The sequence below is a fragment of the Piliocolobus tephrosceles genome, chromosome 10 (genome assembly GCF_002776525.5).
Source record: "Piliocolobus tephrosceles isolate RC106 chromosome 10, ASM277652v3, whole genome shotgun sequence".
Lineage (NCBI taxonomy): Eukaryota > Metazoa > Chordata > Mammalia > Primates > Cercopithecidae > Piliocolobus > Piliocolobus tephrosceles.
This window is the reverse complement of record NC_045443.1, coordinates 37775219-37793862: the sequence shown is the minus strand read 5'-3', so window position 1 is coordinate 37793862 and position 18644 is coordinate 37775219. Positions and strand designations below refer to the sequence as shown.

The 18644-nt window shown below is 33.4% G+C and overlaps 1 protein-coding gene across 4 annotated transcripts in view; it reads right to left on the bottom strand.

The window, feature by feature from the left end:
- CNTN1 (contactin 1) overlaps nt 1–18644 on the bottom strand; it is a 428408-nt gene that overhangs the window by 108330 nt on the left and 301434 nt on the right. For all 4 annotated transcript variants that reach the window (XM_023182834.2, XM_023182837.1, XM_023182836.1 and 1 more), the window contains one exon: nt 3802–3922. In XM_023182834.2, the coding sequence (XP_023038602.1) occupies nt 3802–3922 (121 nt within the window). The remainder of the gene's footprint in view (nt 1–3801; nt 3923–18644) is intronic.

Genomic DNA, 18644 nt, shown 5'->3' with positions numbered 1-18644 from the left:
ATCTTCAATTTTATATGTTAGACCTCCTGGACAATAGTGTTTGAAGAAAGTTTACTCTTACAAAAATAATCTCTATACTGTAGAAAGACTAACAGAAAGATTGCCAAAGTTAACAGATATGACTCATATAAAAGCCAACTTTGGAAAAGAAAAGTGAAAATTACGTGGTCGATAGAATCTCGTGATTTGAAGTTGTTTGCAGAGCTGGAGGATCAGACAATGCATGTAACTTTACTGGCCTCTTTTCCTCAAGCATCTTTGGACCCAGTTAGATGGTAAACAAATTAAAGTGCTATAGCTTTCTAAGAGTACACATTTATGCTTTTACAGAATTACAATAGTTCATATCTGATTATCAGGGACATTTTCTACAGATTGTTTTTCTTTGGTGACAATTGCTACTGCTTTCTTCATTTCTAAATGCTACCATACATGACACAAAAAACACAGCGGGAGTATTTGCTCTCGGTAAAAGGCCCCAAGAAATCAGATCCAATGCTACATTTTCCATTGACTATATTTTTCCTATATTTAATTTCAGTTTTATATTTACAGGCATTCAGATTTAACCATTTGCTTACATTGTAAGCTCAATATACACTAAAAAGGCAAGGAATAAACTAAAACACATTTTTTTCTGATATAAATTACTTTCATCATGCTGTATGCATATACTCACACTTGCCCACCCACAATTACAAATGCATGCACACATTCACACACACATGTTGATTAGGGCAGCAACACTGTTCTTACTATGTATTTATTTCCTTCAGGGTAATGTAGGCTAAAAGAAATCCACAGTCTTAATTATGTCTAAATATTTATAGTTTTGTTTCAGTCTATTGATAAGGCATAATCATTTATACACAGAACTAGTTTTGTTATAAAAAAATTTCTTAGTGATCCTCAGATGAAATTGCTTTCCCCTCTACTCTGTTTATTATCCTTCTCATTGCACTAATTTCAGCAGCTGCAGTTCAGATTACCAATATCTGAATACGGACTAAAATTAGTCCATCTCAAATATGGAAAGTTCTTATAGATGTCTACTGTCTACTACATAGCATATTTAATATTTTTTATAAACATGTAATTTTCAAGGGTTGAATGCAAGTTGAATCTTTTAAAAGCAATTCACAATCTAAATGTGCTATTAGATTTAAGTACATGAAATTTATTAGTTTTTTATACTTTTGCATGAAGTGAATAATCATCTCTTCAATTTATTTTATTAGAGAGTCTTCATCTAGATGGGGAAATAAAAAATAGATTAGCTTTTTAATCCTGTGGGACATTGCTGGCTACGGAAATCTTACAAAAATTACAAATCATTTTCCCAAGAAAAGGTACATACAAATAGAATTTTATGTACAATTTCTGGAGGTCCATGGATCCCTTAAAGCCTGTACATAGACTCCAGGTTATGATTTCCTGAACTAGATACAAAAGTATAATTAAATGAGTAAATAGACCAATAATAATATCACTTAAAGCAGGGCATGTCTTATACATTACTCACCATTATTATAAAAAATCAAACCAACTGTTTAATTGTATACCTTCTGGTTTAAATATATAAAGCATATTAGAACATCTACTTTATATATGTTTTTGACACAAGTTCTGCAATAGTCAAATATATTTGACTATTTCAACTGCAAATTTCTTTTGCTATGAAACAAATACTTTTTCTATTATTAGAAAGAAAGTTTGAAGAATGGTTATGACTCTGCTGACTTTAACAGAGGTAAGCAGTATTTTCATTTACCTGTATGGTTTTATTAGCAGCCTATTATAGTACAAGGACTTAAAACGCTGTACCATATTTCTACTGAATGCACTCACCAGGTTCTGCCACTTTAAGGCATTTTTCCTGGGACTAAAAGAAAATACATTTTTATTTCTGCATAATATCTGCTATAGCTTCTTTTTATTGACTCTCTATAAAAATATACATAGTGATGATAATTAATTTCCTAAGTATGTGTGGACAGTATCATGACTACCCTTGCATTTTATCTGTAAAATTCCTCTTCACTCTGAATATTACATTCTATGATAATACGACAGTAAGTTTACTAAAATGTAATCATGTAATCATATGAAGACATTGATGTCCACACATTGTGACATAACTCCTATTGCAACATTAATGCTAATCATTTTCATAGGCAAGCAATTTCAATTAAACATACACTTTGGCTACTTCTGGAAATGACTTAACAGCTAGTGGTCTGACTAGGAAGAATAGTGAACTAATCCCTCTAATTCCTCTTCCTAATAATTCTTGAAAACAATCAATGTCCCAGATAACAAAATACTTTAAATGAAAATATTGAACCTAAATGAACTTTGTTTGACTTAGGATTTTGTAGTCTCATTTTTATTTGTTATTATTCAATAAGTGGTTTATGGAATGTATTTCCAAGTTCATTCTGATGAAGAAACTTCAACTAGACTTCTTATAACTCTATTGGAGAATATATTCAAATGGAGTAAAAGGGTTTTCAGCATTTGCCCTGTGTTGCTTAGGGACCCCATATTAACATTGCTCTAGAGGGAAATGCAGGAGCTGCATGAGATTGAATGAAATTATATTGACTCAGGTGTGGAAGCGGAATTAAGCCACAAATATCATTTTATTGCCTATTTCTCCAATAGCATGAAAAGCAAAGGCAAAATATGCAATTAATGTTCAATAAATATTTTTAGTAGGTGAAATGTGAAAAAATAGTAACTTTAACTGACACTGAGACAGAAAGAAAGAGAGTTATGAAACAATGCAAAGGAACTCTGCCATTCACTAAAAAAATACGTATATGAATTTTACAACTTAGAGGAGCTAACTGTGTACCGATTGCTTATAAAACATATGAGAGAAAGCAATGTATGTTATGAAAATTCAGAAGATAGGAGCTCATATTGGGGAAATTAAGAGAAGGATTCATGAACTTAGTATATACTTTAGCTAGGCCTTGAAGGATGAATAAGATTTGGGCAACAAATGATAAGAAAAAGACATGGAAGGAATACTGTGAATAAAGCAACTGACATGGAAGTTAAAGGGTAATTTTGTGGATTAGTTAGATGGTTGGAGTTGGCTACATGAAGTGAGACATTAAAGGTAAATAAGCTGGGGTCAACACATGGTACTTGTTGGGTGCTAAGCTAAAGGGCAGTCAGTGAAGAGCTAACTATTTATTTTAAGCAAGGTGTGCTGTGTTCCCAGCCAGCCTTACTGCTATGGCAATGGCCAGTAGCAAAGGGGTTGCATTTTTAATAAATGTGTATTCCATCACAATCTCAATTATATTATTCATAAGAACAAAAACACTAATTTGAAAACCAGCAACAAATAAAAACATGATATATGTATAAATTAACTTTACACTCTAAGACAAAAAATATATAACACTTGAGGTTATAGTAAAAACAGCATCAGTATATATATTTTTCCAGAGAAATAAAAAAGGAAACAGCACTATACTCAACACACTAAAAAGTATTAGCAGGAAATGAGAGCTTTTGGTAAGTCTCAAAGCATAAACATTTAGTAGGAGGTATGTGGTGTAACTTTCTAGAAGATGTAGTTAGTAAAACAAACAAAATCAGCATTGTTTACTACTTGTCTGGCATAGATCATTCTTAGGCATGGGAAGAAGCTTAATCTCCATTCTTAGGCATGGAATTGAGACTCTAAATATATAAGAATTTGCACTAGAGTTACCAGAAGATTATACATGTTTATGCAAGTCAAATACCTTTGGTTTTGTAATTTTAAAATGTTGAAACTCTTACCTCTCACTACAAGGTCAGCTGAAGCTGAAGAATTGTCCACAATTGTCTGGGCAGTGCATGTGTATCTTCCAGCATGTTTCAGCTGTGCGTTTCGGATGAGCAGTTCCCCATTGGAATCCAGCTATTAGCAAAAACAGCAATTATTCAAATCAGTACATTTTTCACCAATTATATGGCATTTAAGTTAGAAGAGGTAGGTTTTTTTCCCCTGACAAAATGAACACCACTTAAAGAATGTGTTTTAGACATGCTAACTGTATGTCCTTGCTCTAGGCTTCAGTTTCTCAACTGAAAAATAAAGTGAATAATTTATTAATAAAGTATTTTTTTAGCTTTCATATCTTTAACATTCTATTGGGAAACTCAAGGGATGAAATTACTTCATTGATATCTCTTAAAGAGAAACATGAAGGTCTAATAAACATAGTTTTCAGTATCAATGAGTTCAAACAAATGCTGTATGGTTTGGAAGAATGATTGATTTGGTTTCACAAAGCTGATCTAATTGACTAGTTTTAATATGCACCATAGTTCATTTTACGAAGATACGAAAAGTTTGCAAAAATTGAGAAAATGTACAATTCTACTAACAAGTACTCTGTTGCCAAATTATAAGTTCTGTGAGAACAAGAGTTTTTGTTTTGTTCAATGCTCTATTCTATTGCCTCCAGGAGTTTTCAACACATATTTTTGAGAGTCTTGAGAAAATTTTGCTGTGATGATGAGACACCATTTCAATGTAATTTCCAAAAGTATCTAATGGTTATTGAATGCCTACTCTATACCAGGTCCTGGTCTGTGCAAGTATATGCATACATACACACATGCACACATATACACACATACATACATATACATATATACACACACATACACACACACACACACACTTTTATTCAATCCTTTTTTGAGAACTGCCCTATGAGATAGGTCTTATTATGTCCACTTAATTAACAATAAAAGTGATACTTAGAGAATCCAAGTAATTTAACCAAAATAACTAAGGTCACTCAGCTTGTATGGTACCGGGAGCATGTCAAAGTTCATGTTAATTATCTCCAAGATATTTTCTTAGAATGAAAACTTGGAAAACTCAATTTTTAAATGGACATTTGGTTTTCCTGTGAATCAAAAATATTGATTTACCATTTCAGTCATAAGTATCTAGATACCTATGATGTATCATGCCTGAACATGGAGTGAATGTTTTGCTTCACTATAGGTTCTACCAATAGCCTCTTCACATATTATGTTCCCTCCAGTTCTTGGAAAACATTTGGGTTTGCATACCATGCTAGATTAATGAGGTTAAGAATAATAGCTGAGCGAGCATATTGGTATAGTTGGTTGAAATAAAATACTAATATCCCCACATAAAGAACTGATCAGTGGCCACACACTTTATTCCCTGATATTAGCCAGTCTTAATTTAATGTCGGTTGAGATCTTCTGATCCATTGAGGTATAGATTGGCCAAAAATTGAAACAGTTCCCAAGATTTCTACAAATTCCTGGAATAGGGGAGTTTTTTCCTTCTGTCTTCTTAGTCTGTTATTTATTTATTTATTTATTTATTTATTTATTTATTTATTCATTTATTTATTTATTTATGTCATACCAAGGAGTTCCAGACTAGAAATTCAGCGCTTTCTCTATTTTATCATAAAACCAAATAGTATGAAGTGTTATCTAGTAAAGTGAGTTTACTGAAAAATTGAAGGAGCTAGAACTGGTTATATCAAAAATAAGTAGGGCAAATCAACCTTGAAAAGTATCATCCACTGTATACTTCTGTGTGTAAAAGTCCTGTTGGCCGTAAATTTACTTGGAATTTCCCAGTGACCTTCACCTCTCCCAGTGCTCTGTCATCTTGTTGGCAGCCACTGCTACTACCAATCTCTTATTTCTGTCTTCTCTTCTTTCTCTTGTAAATAAATAATTCTTATTTTCTCATATTAAGCTGTTGGATTGATTTTTGCTTGGATTCTGACAATATCTATTCGGTTTTTAGTTTTTCCATTTCTTCATTTCTTACTCTTCAATCAGTTCTCATCTGAGTCCCACTGCTTCAACTCGTCTTACTTGACTTCTTGATAGCATTTGGCTTTCCTTCCCCAAATACTCATTTTTTTCTAGTCATCTGAATTTCCAGGAACTTCTAGGATATTCTTAACTCCTCCCTCTCTTCAACTTTCTTATAAACGCATCATAAATTCTTGAATTTATCCATTCTTTCCATCATGACTGCCTCTTATCCAAACTCCCCACATCTCTCACCTGAACCCCTACATCTTATTTGATCACTGCTTCTACCACTGTTCCACCCTATTATTTTCTCTATTGGTTACCTAGAATAACCTCTTAAAAATGCAGGTAGGCCCAACTCACTTGTTTCCATAAAAGCAGATAAACTGAAACCTTTAAAATTTCCCTTTTCTGGGACAAAAGCCATAGCATTATTGTAGCCAACTTGATTCCATTCTCTAGGCTTTATCTGATGCTCCAGCTCAGCTAGTGTGCCATCTCACTCACACTCTGCTCTCCAGGAAGAACATTCTCTTTTTAGGACTGCAAATGCATCTTGTTCTCTTCAATCTCTGGTTCACCACATTGTCTTGTCTTTTGGAATTGTGATTCATACCCCTCATAACCTCAATACCCTCTCCCTTATCACCTTCACCTCTACCCAATACCAGATCAAATCATTTTCTCCAGCAAGCCTTTACCTTTTCTGTGGACTAGGCAGGTCCCCTTTCTGTATTTTATTACACTACCATGAAACTTATGTCATATTACACATCTTTTTTTTTTTTTTTTTTTTTTTTTTTTTTTTTTTTTTTTTTTTTTTTAGACGGAGTCTCGCTCTGTCGCCCAGGCTGGAGTGCAGAGGCGTGATCTCGGCTCACTGCAAGCTCCGCCTCCCGGGTTCACGCCATTCTCCTGCCTCAGCCTCCCGAGTAGCTGGGACTACAGGCGCCCGCCATCTCGCCCGGCTAGTTTTTTGTATTTTTTAGTAGAGACGGGGTTTCACCGTGTAGGCCAGGATGGTCTCGATCTCCTGACCTCGTGATCCACCCGTCTCGGCCTCCCAAAGTTCTGGGATTACAGGCTTGAGCCACCACGCCCGGCCCATATTACACATCTTAAATGCAGTTAAACACTTGTGTGATTATGTGGTTGAAGTTGGTCTCCCTGGCCGACTGTAAGTTTGATGTGAGGAAATACGTCTGATTTATTTAGCAGACATGTTGTATCCCTGTGTTGTATATGTATACAGCTGCATGCGCTGTCTTCTCAAGTCCAGCATAGTGCCAGGCAAATAATCACACTAAATATATCTTGTTTGAATGAAGTTGTCAAATTGTCTAGAATTTTGGTATATGCTCTTAAGATAATACATATTCACCTCTTTTTAGCTACATTCAGAATTGTGTTAGCAAGTACATTTAACCAATGGCAGTGACAGCATTTACTAAACACATAATGAGGCTTTTCTTGTGTAAGAGTGAAGTACACACACCTTCAACCTCCATAGATTACCCCTGCACCTAACTCCTGAGCCCCACCCACGGTAAATAGGATATACTTTGCTATGTGCTTTCACAGCAAACCTTTGCATATATCACTTGCATGGCCTGGATTGCCCCACCTCCCACTTCCATTAATTGGCTATGAACGTTCAACCCACATTTTGGGTACCCCTCCCATTTCTGAAATTGTAAGGCTGGATTAGTTACTGCCCTTTGTACATTTTCATTGTAACTATCCCTTTCTACTGTAATCATGTCACTATTGATTTCTTCCACTAGACTGTAATTCCTTAAGGAAAGAACCAGGTCTTATTCATTATTACATACTAAGTACTTAATGTAATATCTGACATATAAGAGAATTCAACAAATAAATATTGAATAGATACATTAAAATAATCTAAAGTGTTTTTATTCAATAGACATCCTTTTAGTAATTTCAAATGTTTTTTTCAGGTATGAGAATGATAATGTTATAAGATAAAATAACTGACTTGGGAAAACCTATTGCTGTCCATATCTGTGAGATAAACTACCAGGAATGATATATTTCAAATATCTATACACTAATTTCATAAGAAAATGAAAGGTTATTGGGAAGATGTGAAAATTTATAGACAAAACAATATCACTAACATACAAGAAAACTGAACATCTAACCTTTCCAACCCCTATGTGTAGTAAAGAATTTGGTCTTGCCCAAAGAGAGGTCTTGCCATTGCCCTCAGCTTCTAGAAGGTAATCTCTATAATGTCTTTCTTTGCTTGGGAGGTCTTGGGTCATACAGGATAGTCCAATCATATGATTTAGAGTATGGGTTAGCCACACCTGTATAGTCTTCAAGCTGGGTCTGGTCATAGAGTAGGAGTTGGGTCATACTGGAAAATTCAACCATGTGATTTAGGGCAAGAGTTAACTACACCTGTAGAGTCTTAGAGAAGGGCCTGGTCATGCCACAAATAGGACATTTTGACTTAGAGTACAGGATTTGATTCATGTGGTATCAGTCAACCCAGAGACTGAGACTAACCATGTGAGCAGTGAGTCTATCAATCATGTCTAGTTGATGAGGTCCCCCCAAAACCTCTGGACAGAAAGGCTCAGTGAGCTTTGCTGGTTGGCAGTACTTCAAACACACTGCCACACGTCAGAGCAGTCAGAGTAATGCATTTTAACAGCATGGGGAGAAGACAATAGAAGCTCTGTGTTTTGTGCTTCTTGACTCTGCCCTGTGTGCTTTTTCCTTTGGCTAACTTTAATTTGTATCCTTTTCCTATAAGAAGCTGTACCTGTGTGTATAATAGCTTTAAGTGAGTTCTGTGAATCACTTCTAGCGAAGCATGGAAACTGAGGGTGGTTTTTACCACCCCTTGAACTTGCAGTTGGTGTCAGAAGTGAGGGTGGTTTTGGGGACTGTGCCCAACTTTGCAGCTGGCCTAACTTCTTATACCATACTCAATAGAATTCATCTAACAAAGGAAGTAAAATATGTTATTTTATTACTTATATTTAAATTTTTTTGAGGTAAGCAGAGAGTAAGACTCATATATAGAGAAAGTAAATATGAGTTTTTCTTGAACTATCATAAAAGTTAATTGATATATATGTCTAAGTAATGTTTTAGTAGGAAAAGTAAAATATAAAATAATTATGATAAAATAAAATAAACATATGTTTGTTAAATAGACTGTTTCGATATATCTTGACATCCTTAATTGAAATGCACTTGATACTAAATATTCAATAATATAAATGTATTAAGTAAAATCTTTCAACTATTATGACACAGCATAATAGTAATATTTGGAAAGAATAATGTCTGCATATAAGTAAAAAGCACTTTTTTTGTATTTATTCATTAAATGAACTCAGTACTTTGGTTGCTTTGGTGTCTAATTGAAAGATAATCCTATTACTAAACTCCCACTCTTTCAAAGAGTCATGTCATTAGATTTGAATTTTCAAAAAAATCACCTTAGCAATTTAAAATGTTTCTTCATTCAACTTTACAACAAAAAATTGAGGGCAGAAAGTAATATAAAAATAAACATATTGTGGTATCATAATTGCCCTTTTAAAAATATTTATGTGATATATCTAATCTTCTTTCTTTCTTAATGAAATTGCTATCTTTTTTCCCTAAACTCTCTTTAAAACATGGTGCTGTTTATACATTTGGTTATTTTATTCTGATAGGAATAATGTGGTCATTCTTCTTATACTGTCACATGTAATGAAAAGCACAAACTATTTTATATCCTAAAATACATGATGCTAATTTTATATTTATTAATTTTCACACTAAACTCTTTTACGACTTTTAATTAAACTAATTTAAAAGTTTAACATTAAATTTGTTTGAAAATTAACTCTTATTAATAAGCCCACTTGCATAAAGCAGTAAGAAGCAACTATAATGTTTATTCTCACTGGTTCTACATTTGGTGAACACGTAGCAATAAAACTTCTCAGAAGGAAAGAAGAAAAATTATAAAGTATCATTCCCAATATAGTTGTGCATGTATGAAAGCACCCCTAAAGTTTTTATAAATACTACTAGCACTTTCCATACCTCAGGAGAAGTTGAGGTTCTCAGTGGTTGGCAGAACGCTTACAAAGCAAGTAAAGATCATGGGCCTCAGCACATTCTGGCCACAAATTAGATACGAATGCTCACTATATTTTTACTAAAAACCACAGCTTGGCTCAATTACAAAATTCTTCCCTTCATATGAGGAGAGTTGAATCACATACTGGAAATTGTGATAGCAAAACTCAGGGATGTTCCAAAGTGTATATGTGGTTGACCACTTAGAAGTTTCCCAAGTTTAAATCAAAAGACTTCCAACATATAAATACCCAGCCCATCCTTCACCTTCCCCCATAAACTAACTGCAAAATCATTTCTTCAATGTAAATGAGTCTCAATGATTATGTTGTATTAACAAATCAAATTAATCCTAGTTAACAAAGATTCTATATGGTACAGAAAAGGTCTAGATAAAACTTAGAGCTCATAATTGTCACTTAAATAATTTGTTCCATTCAAGTTCAGAGTAAAGGGAAAGATATAGAAGTTTGGAAAGAAGTGCATCCTTTAAAGAATATGTTTTATAAAAAAAAAAAAATTAAATATGTCTGATATATGCTATATCCATGAAACAAAACTTTTCTTCTTTACTTTTGGCTTGTTAGAGAAAGCAAAAATAATATAGCAAATATGTCATATCCAACTGCAAACATTACCACCGCCACCACCACCACCAACCCTACTAATAGCAGATATTTAGTTAGGGTTAACTAGGTGTCAAAGGTTGTTATAAATATAAATGTGAACTGACTTAATAACAACCCTATGAGATACATCACTGTATTTTACAGAGGAAGACACAAAACTACTATAACTATAGCCACTAGTATTGCTAGTATCGCTATTAATACTACTAAAACTGCTACTATTACTATTAAAATGGCTACTATAACTTCTACTATTCTTACTGCCATTACTGATACTACTACTGAACTCCTACTATTACCAAATCAAATTTATTGAATGTTTTTAAATGTCTAGCAATGTGCTAGCTACTTTACATACATTTTCCTATTCAATTTCTATAATTATATTTATAATTTAATAGCCCTAATAATGAAACTAGGACTATCTCCTTTTCAATTCTGAGTTCCAGAAGTAATACTCCCCAAAGATTTACTATTAATATTCCCATTTTAGAAATAAGGACCTTGAGATTTTACATTAAACTGTTTGTGGAAGGCTCCATAGGTAGTATATAGCCCTAATTTCACCAGGTCAAGCTGTTTCCAAGGTAGTGCTTAATAGATTAGATAACTGGATTTAGGTTCACTGTTTGGTAAGTAGATGTGGTGCTTCTTCATATATGATATGCTATTATTTTACTTATTAATTTTTTTCTATTTAAATTTTCAAACATAAGTAAAAAGAATAGTACTATCACCATCTATAAACCAGGCAACTAGATTTAACAATTGTAAACTTTTTGCCATATTTGCCTTATCTAATTGTCTACCTAACTAGCTCTATATTTACTTCTCTCTGTCCACTATCTGTCTTTCTGTCTAGGGCTGAACCCTTGAAAAATAAATTCCAGATATTATGATATCAGTACTCAACTCATCAACTCATCAGCAATTTCTAAAGACACTAGCTTGAATCTCAATAAATTTAGGTCATTCTCTCACATAATCACAAAACCATTTTCCTTTTCTTCTTCTTCTTCTTTTTTTTTAATTTTGAGACAGAGTTTCACTCTGTCACCTAGGCTGGAGTGCAGTGGCACAATCTCGACTCACTGCAACCTCTACCTCCTGGGATCAAATGATTCTCATGACTCAGCCCCTCAAGTAGCTGGGATTACAGGCGTGCACCACCACCCTAGACTAATTTTTGTATGCACAACCGTTTTCACACATGACATAATTAACAGTAATTCTCTAATGTTATCTAGTTTTTGTTAGTGTTATTTTAAGTAATTCATCAATATTGAGTCAAAAAAAATAAACAAAATGACAAAACAATTTTATTAAAGTGAAGTGATGTCATTGGACATACAAAAAATAAATAAGGTAAGTTGTCCAGGATAATTTCTAAGACTACTAAGATAATTACTAAGAGTGAGTTTGCATACATATTAAGAGTAGAAATGTTGAAAATCTCTAAATTTGGCTATTTTTGTATGGAATAAACAATGAGAGTGACAGCTGAAGAGTCCAATTTTGATCAGATGGCCATTTTAAATTAAAACTCAAAAGACCATTTTCTTTGAGGTTTCTCCTAAGCATTTTGAATGATGGGACAAAAACATCAACACCTTTGATTTGGATCCTATGTTTTAAAGTTGAAATACAACTCATATATCATTAATTTATATGGTTTTCAAATTGGTTCCCATTAGCTTTAGAGTTCTGAAAATCTTCTTGGACTACTTTGTAGAAAAAAGTGATCAGAATGGGCATTTTGGAGATAAGAGGAAGTGAGAGACCCTGTGGATAAGGGTCTTGGCTATGTAGTATCCTCCATAGACACACAAATACACACAGACACACACACACACACAATTTCATCTTCAGAGCAATCTCATTTTCATCTTTTGTTTATATGCTGAGGTTCTGATTTGAATTGTCTTTCCAAAAAGCATTTTGCTGCTAAAAACCTTTTTTTACTGTTGATTTTGGAAACTTTTGATGTAGCCCAAACTCTTCATATGACAGAGGAGAAGCCTGAGGCTCAGAGTGACTGTTTTGCCCAGTGTCATATAACTCGTCAGTGGCAAAACCGAAGCAAATGTCCAAATCTTTAGATCATGCTCTGTTCTTAAGCACAAAGTGAAAAAATTAGATAGTTTTTTAGGACTGCAACCACTAATAACAAAGTAGCATATTTCTAGTATGCTGTAAATAAAACATCAAACACTATGTAAACTCATAAAATGTTTAAGACACTAACATTTTACAGGTTTATTTACCCCTCTTTTTATTGTCTGTTTTACAAGCAAAAAAAAAGCCAGAATAAGCAATGTGGAGGTGCTTAAATATGTGTGGAGTTCTATGTAAAAGATGTGTCCTTAAATTTCGATGAATTTTGGTAGATCCCTCAAAGTCTATATGTATATATTTTATATTATATAATATATAATATATACTTTATATATAATATATAATGTGTAATATATATTATATATATGCTTAATTCCATTCACCTCACATTCTTATCAACAAATGCTTAGTAAGGACTATGAGAAGCTAGGCTAGACAGTGACATCAGCTAACATGGTCTATGCATGGGAAGTGTGATGATCTTAAAAGAAGCTAGCCCAACTAAAAAAACACCCAGGAACATAGATACCTTCCTTTGTTTACCACTGGAAAGTAGCAAATAAAATATAGCAGTTAGGTATCAGTACAGGTTTATTAAGGTAGTAAAAAAGAGATCAGAAAAGTTATATATTCATACAGAATGAAGTATGATAGAATTATCTAATTATCTATCTCCTTTCCAACTAATTACTGATAAGGAAAATAGAGCAATTTGACATGGGCCGAATGCTTTTGTATCTTCTGTGGTCACAAGACTACGCCAGGAGCCTGTATTTTTTTTTTTTTTTTTATGTATTTCTCCCTCTTTTTCACTGCTCATCAAAATTTAAGAGTCTTAAATTCAAGAAGCACATATCCACTATCCTCTACTACTTAAACTATTTTGGATATACATTTAAAAAATTTTAGTTTATTTTTATTTGTGTCCCCAATACTCTCAGATGCTCAAAACAATATAACATCTCTTTGTTTCCAATATGTCATGCTTAAAACCTTGCAGTGGCTAGTCCCAGTATTGCTAAGTCTCTTCAATATCTTTCTTGAGGACATTTCTCAATCTTGGTTCTATTGATAACTTGGGCCAGATAATATTCTGTTTTTGGACTCTGTGTTGTGCATTATAGGATATTTAACAGCTAAACAGATAACTAAAATAACCTTCCCCCCCCCCCCCACACACACACCCCTCTACAGTTGTGATAACCAAAAATGTTTCCACACGGGACCAAAGTTACAAAACTTCAGGGCTTCCACGATCTCCCTGTGGCTGCCTGCTCTCCTTCTCTGATTTTTTTCAGCTCAAATCTGATTCTTACCAAGGATTATTGCCCAACCATCCTTGTTTTCTCCCACATAATTCTGGATAATCTTAACCTTCTTGTTCAGCAGTTAATAGAGGCTGGGCATGGTGGCTCATGCCTGTAACCCCAGTGCTTTGAGAGGCCGAGGTGGGTGGATCACCCGACGTCAGGAGTTCGAGACCAGCCTGGCCAAGATGGTGAAACCCCGTCTCTACTAAAAATACAAAAAAATGGCCAGGCATGGTAGTGGATGCCTGTAATCCCAGCTACTTGGGGGGCTCAGGCCAGAGTATTACTTGAACCCAGGAGGCAGAGGTTGCAATAAGCCGAGATCGCACATGCCATTACACTCCAGCCTGGGCAACAAGAGCTAACCTCTGTCTCAAAATAAAATAAAATAAAAACCCACAAAAACAACAGCAACAACAAAAATAGTGAACAGAGACAAATATTTAAAAAATAACAAACTGACTTCTGTTTTATCATTTTTCCTCTCCTTTTTGCTTGTCTTGTAGAAACAATTTCTGCACAAGATCTCAGCACGATCTAGTTTTAAACACATATTTCTAAAATCTAAAGACCGTTTTTTGATATGTTTAATAAAATTTTTCTTTAAAAAAGGAAAATAACCTTTGGGTAAGAAATCTTCTTCTCTCTTGAGTGGTATTGCCTATGCACTCAGAAAAAATGCACACCCACATACCTGCAAACGCACACTCGGTGTAACTATCTACAGGGGATCAATAGGAATTGCCAGGAACTTTATAGTTAGACCACTTGAAACTGTGTAGACATGACTTACAGTGTATTGCAAAGGTGGCTAACAGTGTAGGGAGAATGAAGTAATTTGGGCAATATGTTGAGCATACAAAGTTCATTAAACCAGAGTAGAGAATAAAATGTGAGTTGAACAGTACTGTCTTGTAGAACATCAAACACTTAGGGGAGAATTGTTTAAATAAGCACAGACGTGAACATTAACCAAAAGATGAAGAATCGAAGTGGTGGAGATTACAGGGTTGGCAGTCAGGCCACCTGGCTTCAAATCATCTGTTAGCCACTAGCGACTTGTATGATTACATGGGACCAATTACTCAATTTTTCTAATGCTCACTTTCCTCACTTTGGAAACTGAGAAAATGACAATAATATGCACTCCACAGAGGATTTCTGTGAAGATCAACTGAGAAATACGTGAAAAACATTTAACCCAATTCTGACTAAACAGTAAGCCCACAATAAATGGTAACTATTATTACCTCTTCACCGCCCTCAGCAATGAAATACCCAGATTTTTTTTTTTTTTTTTAGTCTCAGTCTAAGTATCCAGCACAGCAAGTAGTGCAAGTATTAAATTGTGGAAAATGAGATCTGTGGCTCAAAAAAAAAAAAAAAAAAAAAAACAAAAACAAAACAAAACAAAAACTAGCAAAAGCTTCTAGAATTTCCAGTTGGGGATGATTTCTCTATTATAGAAAGTATTAATAATCACTTATATACCAGATCCTGTGCCAAGTCTTTATATGCACTCTTTCATGAAGTCACTAGTTTTGCAAACCCAATGAAGTAACCTGAATGAAGTAAGTGAATGATTAATCACGTTTTACAGAGGGAAATTCGGAGGCTTTGAGAATTTTAATCCCTGCATCAGGGTCACCAAATAAGAGGTGAGAAAAGGAAGCCTAAAGCCCAGGTTGGTTTGTGACAGAATCTCTGAACAATTCAAATGATATTTATGAATTCATAAAAGACAGGCAATAATGTCTCACAGTATTACAATTTTAACATGTATTTGTAATAAGTGTAATATATATATATAATATATATATAATGTGTGTGTGATATATATATATGTGTGTGTGTGTGTGTGTGTGCGCCTGCATATATATATACGAATGAAATAGTGACAATTTCCAGAACTGGAAATGTTTAGAAACTCATGTAATAAAAATAATGACTCTAAGCAGCTAATGTTGTTAATGACCCCAAATGAATGTCAAAAATTGAGGGCTACTGAAAAATTCTACAGGTTAAGTGCCACCTTGAAAGAAGAATAAAATGAGATATTTAAAATTTGTATTTTTGATAGATTGTCTTAAGTCTTCTCTGGAACAAGAAAGGTCATAAATTAAATGAATAAATAAAATGGCTCTGCCTTTTGTAATTTACTCTAAGGGATTAAGTAGCTATTGAATTAGAAAGCCAAAACAGGAGCTACTTTATAACTGGACTTGAAAAATTTATGATCATTTGCAATATAACATCAACAAAATAAAATAATGGCAGAAAAACTGCTTTAATATCTTATTATATCAAAACCTCACATTTATTAAATTTCTGCTTTGAGCTTGTATTTTTAACATCCCCCATGTATAAGTTCAAGTTCCAGTGGAACATCTACTGACAATTATTACATATTAATATACTCAGGAAAATGTTAGATGTTTAACTCCTTAGTGTTTTTCTATAATCAGTACTAGGTGTGCATTTACTGCGTTAAAATTGAAAGTCACATTAAAAAATAAATTAATCCTAAAGAGTTTTACATAAAGTAGGATCACTAAATATAAAGACAGTGTTATTTTTGCTTTTTTGGTGTTCCTATTAAACTCTTAAAAGAAATATACATCTTTAAAAATGTATAGTTACATTTCTCCTATTAATTACATAACTTTAATTAGAAAAAGTATAAAGAAGACTTTAAAAAATCACCTATAATCTCACAATTTATTCATAAGTATGAGCAGATGCATTTGTTTAATTTCATGAAGGAAAGGAAAGTCCCAAATTACACCAGACTGTGAAATTTGAATCCTTATACAATGTTGCCCCTTAGTGGTTTAAATCAAGAATAGCAAGCTAAAATCAGTGCAACCTGATTATTGACTTCAATTTATTGAAACTAAATTGGAAAATAAAAACTTAGGTTCTTGAAATAAAAAGTTTAAAATTTGATTACCCTATTCTTTTTTATTATTAGTCAGAACATCCTGTATTAATTTTTAGCAATGAAAATTGTTAAAACATGTTAATTACGTCGGTTTTGTTAACTGTAGTAGCTACCAAGTAAACATTTACATCTGAATCTTAAACTCTCAGGGTATCATTGGTTCATTTTGGGCTGGTGTCTGTGTCTATTTCAGTGTTTTATTTACCCGAGTGCCTACAAGTGTGTCTGCTTATGGCATGTGCTTAGTACGTATTAATGAACAAATGCTATTCAATTGTTGAAATATTGGGAGAACTACCTAAAATACCAAATCATTATTTAAGAAACATATATATATATACACACAAAGCTTTTGATAGGAGGAGTCACTTATTTTGAGAATGATCTATTAACAGTCCTAGAAGCAATTACTAGCTTCCAGGACTCTCTTCTAAACGGAGGATCACATATTTATAGTGTTTTTACTTAAATTTTGCATGGCATATTGAGCAGTGAAGTTTAACTTTCTAGTTTGCTTTAAACGAGAAGGAAGGTGCCAGGGAAAGCTTCATTCGTCTTGTTTTGGTTTGAAAGACAGAATTCAGTTTAACTATTTATTTTAAAATGATTCTTATCCGGGCTTTTAAAAAATCGAGATAATTGAATGCATCTGTCCATCTACAAAGTGCTAAACATGTGCATTTGATATTCTGATTCAATTAAGATGCATATCTAGCCAGCTGAGTAGGTTTGCTCCCACTGTCAGATCATGATTTGATGGAATGAACTGAAACCTGAGGGGGTGAGTCCTGAGATTGGGCCTGCAGTCAGGACTCTGCTCTGGATTAGCTGAGGGGGCAACTATGTGAATCTCTGCAGCTATCATCTGAAAAGGGAGAACATGCACTAAGTGGCCATAAGGTCATTTACATTTTTATGGACTAATTTATTATTTATTTCCTAACTAGTATTCCAGTTATTTCTTTGTTTTACTGTTTTTTGTTTTTTTAAGTGACTGGGCTCCATTTTTCTTTCTCTTTAAATTCCTTTTTATCATTTTCTTTTTGCAGTCATTATTTACATCTAACAGCACAATGTAACTAGTATGTTAAATAATATAAATTAGTTCTAAATATGAAATTTCAGTTTAACGAGGGCAATTTTTGTCTGCAAATTTATTTACATAGACTTCATTGCAGCTATTAGTTACTACTTTATAAATGATAGTTGTGGAACTTCTAGACTTTACTTTTGAAATTATTCAATTTATAACACCAAAGATAATTCTTTCAAATTCAGAAGGCTACTTTTTGTGAAAGTAAGATCTCTGTTTAGCTCACTTTTTTCCCTTAAAATGAATAAAACCTGAGTTGTATTTACTTTTCTTGCAAAATAAAATACAATTTAAATAAAGTATTGGAGATTTTGGTGCCAATTTGACTAATTTTGGGCATATGCAAAATAGTTTCAGATCTATAAGGAAAATATATTACCTGTTATAATGTCAAAATACAAAATTTACAGTTCTCTGCCAATTCTCAACTGTTACTCTTTAAAGTATAATTTTGGTTCAGAAACTGAAAGAGGATTGGTAGGTTTACTAGAGGTGTACAGTTGTAGCTAGATCAGTTAAATTAAAACTCTTCTAAAGCTAAAAACATAGCTGGACAATATGAACGCATAATACGATAATGTGTACATATCAATCTTCAGATTTTATGGGACTTAAAC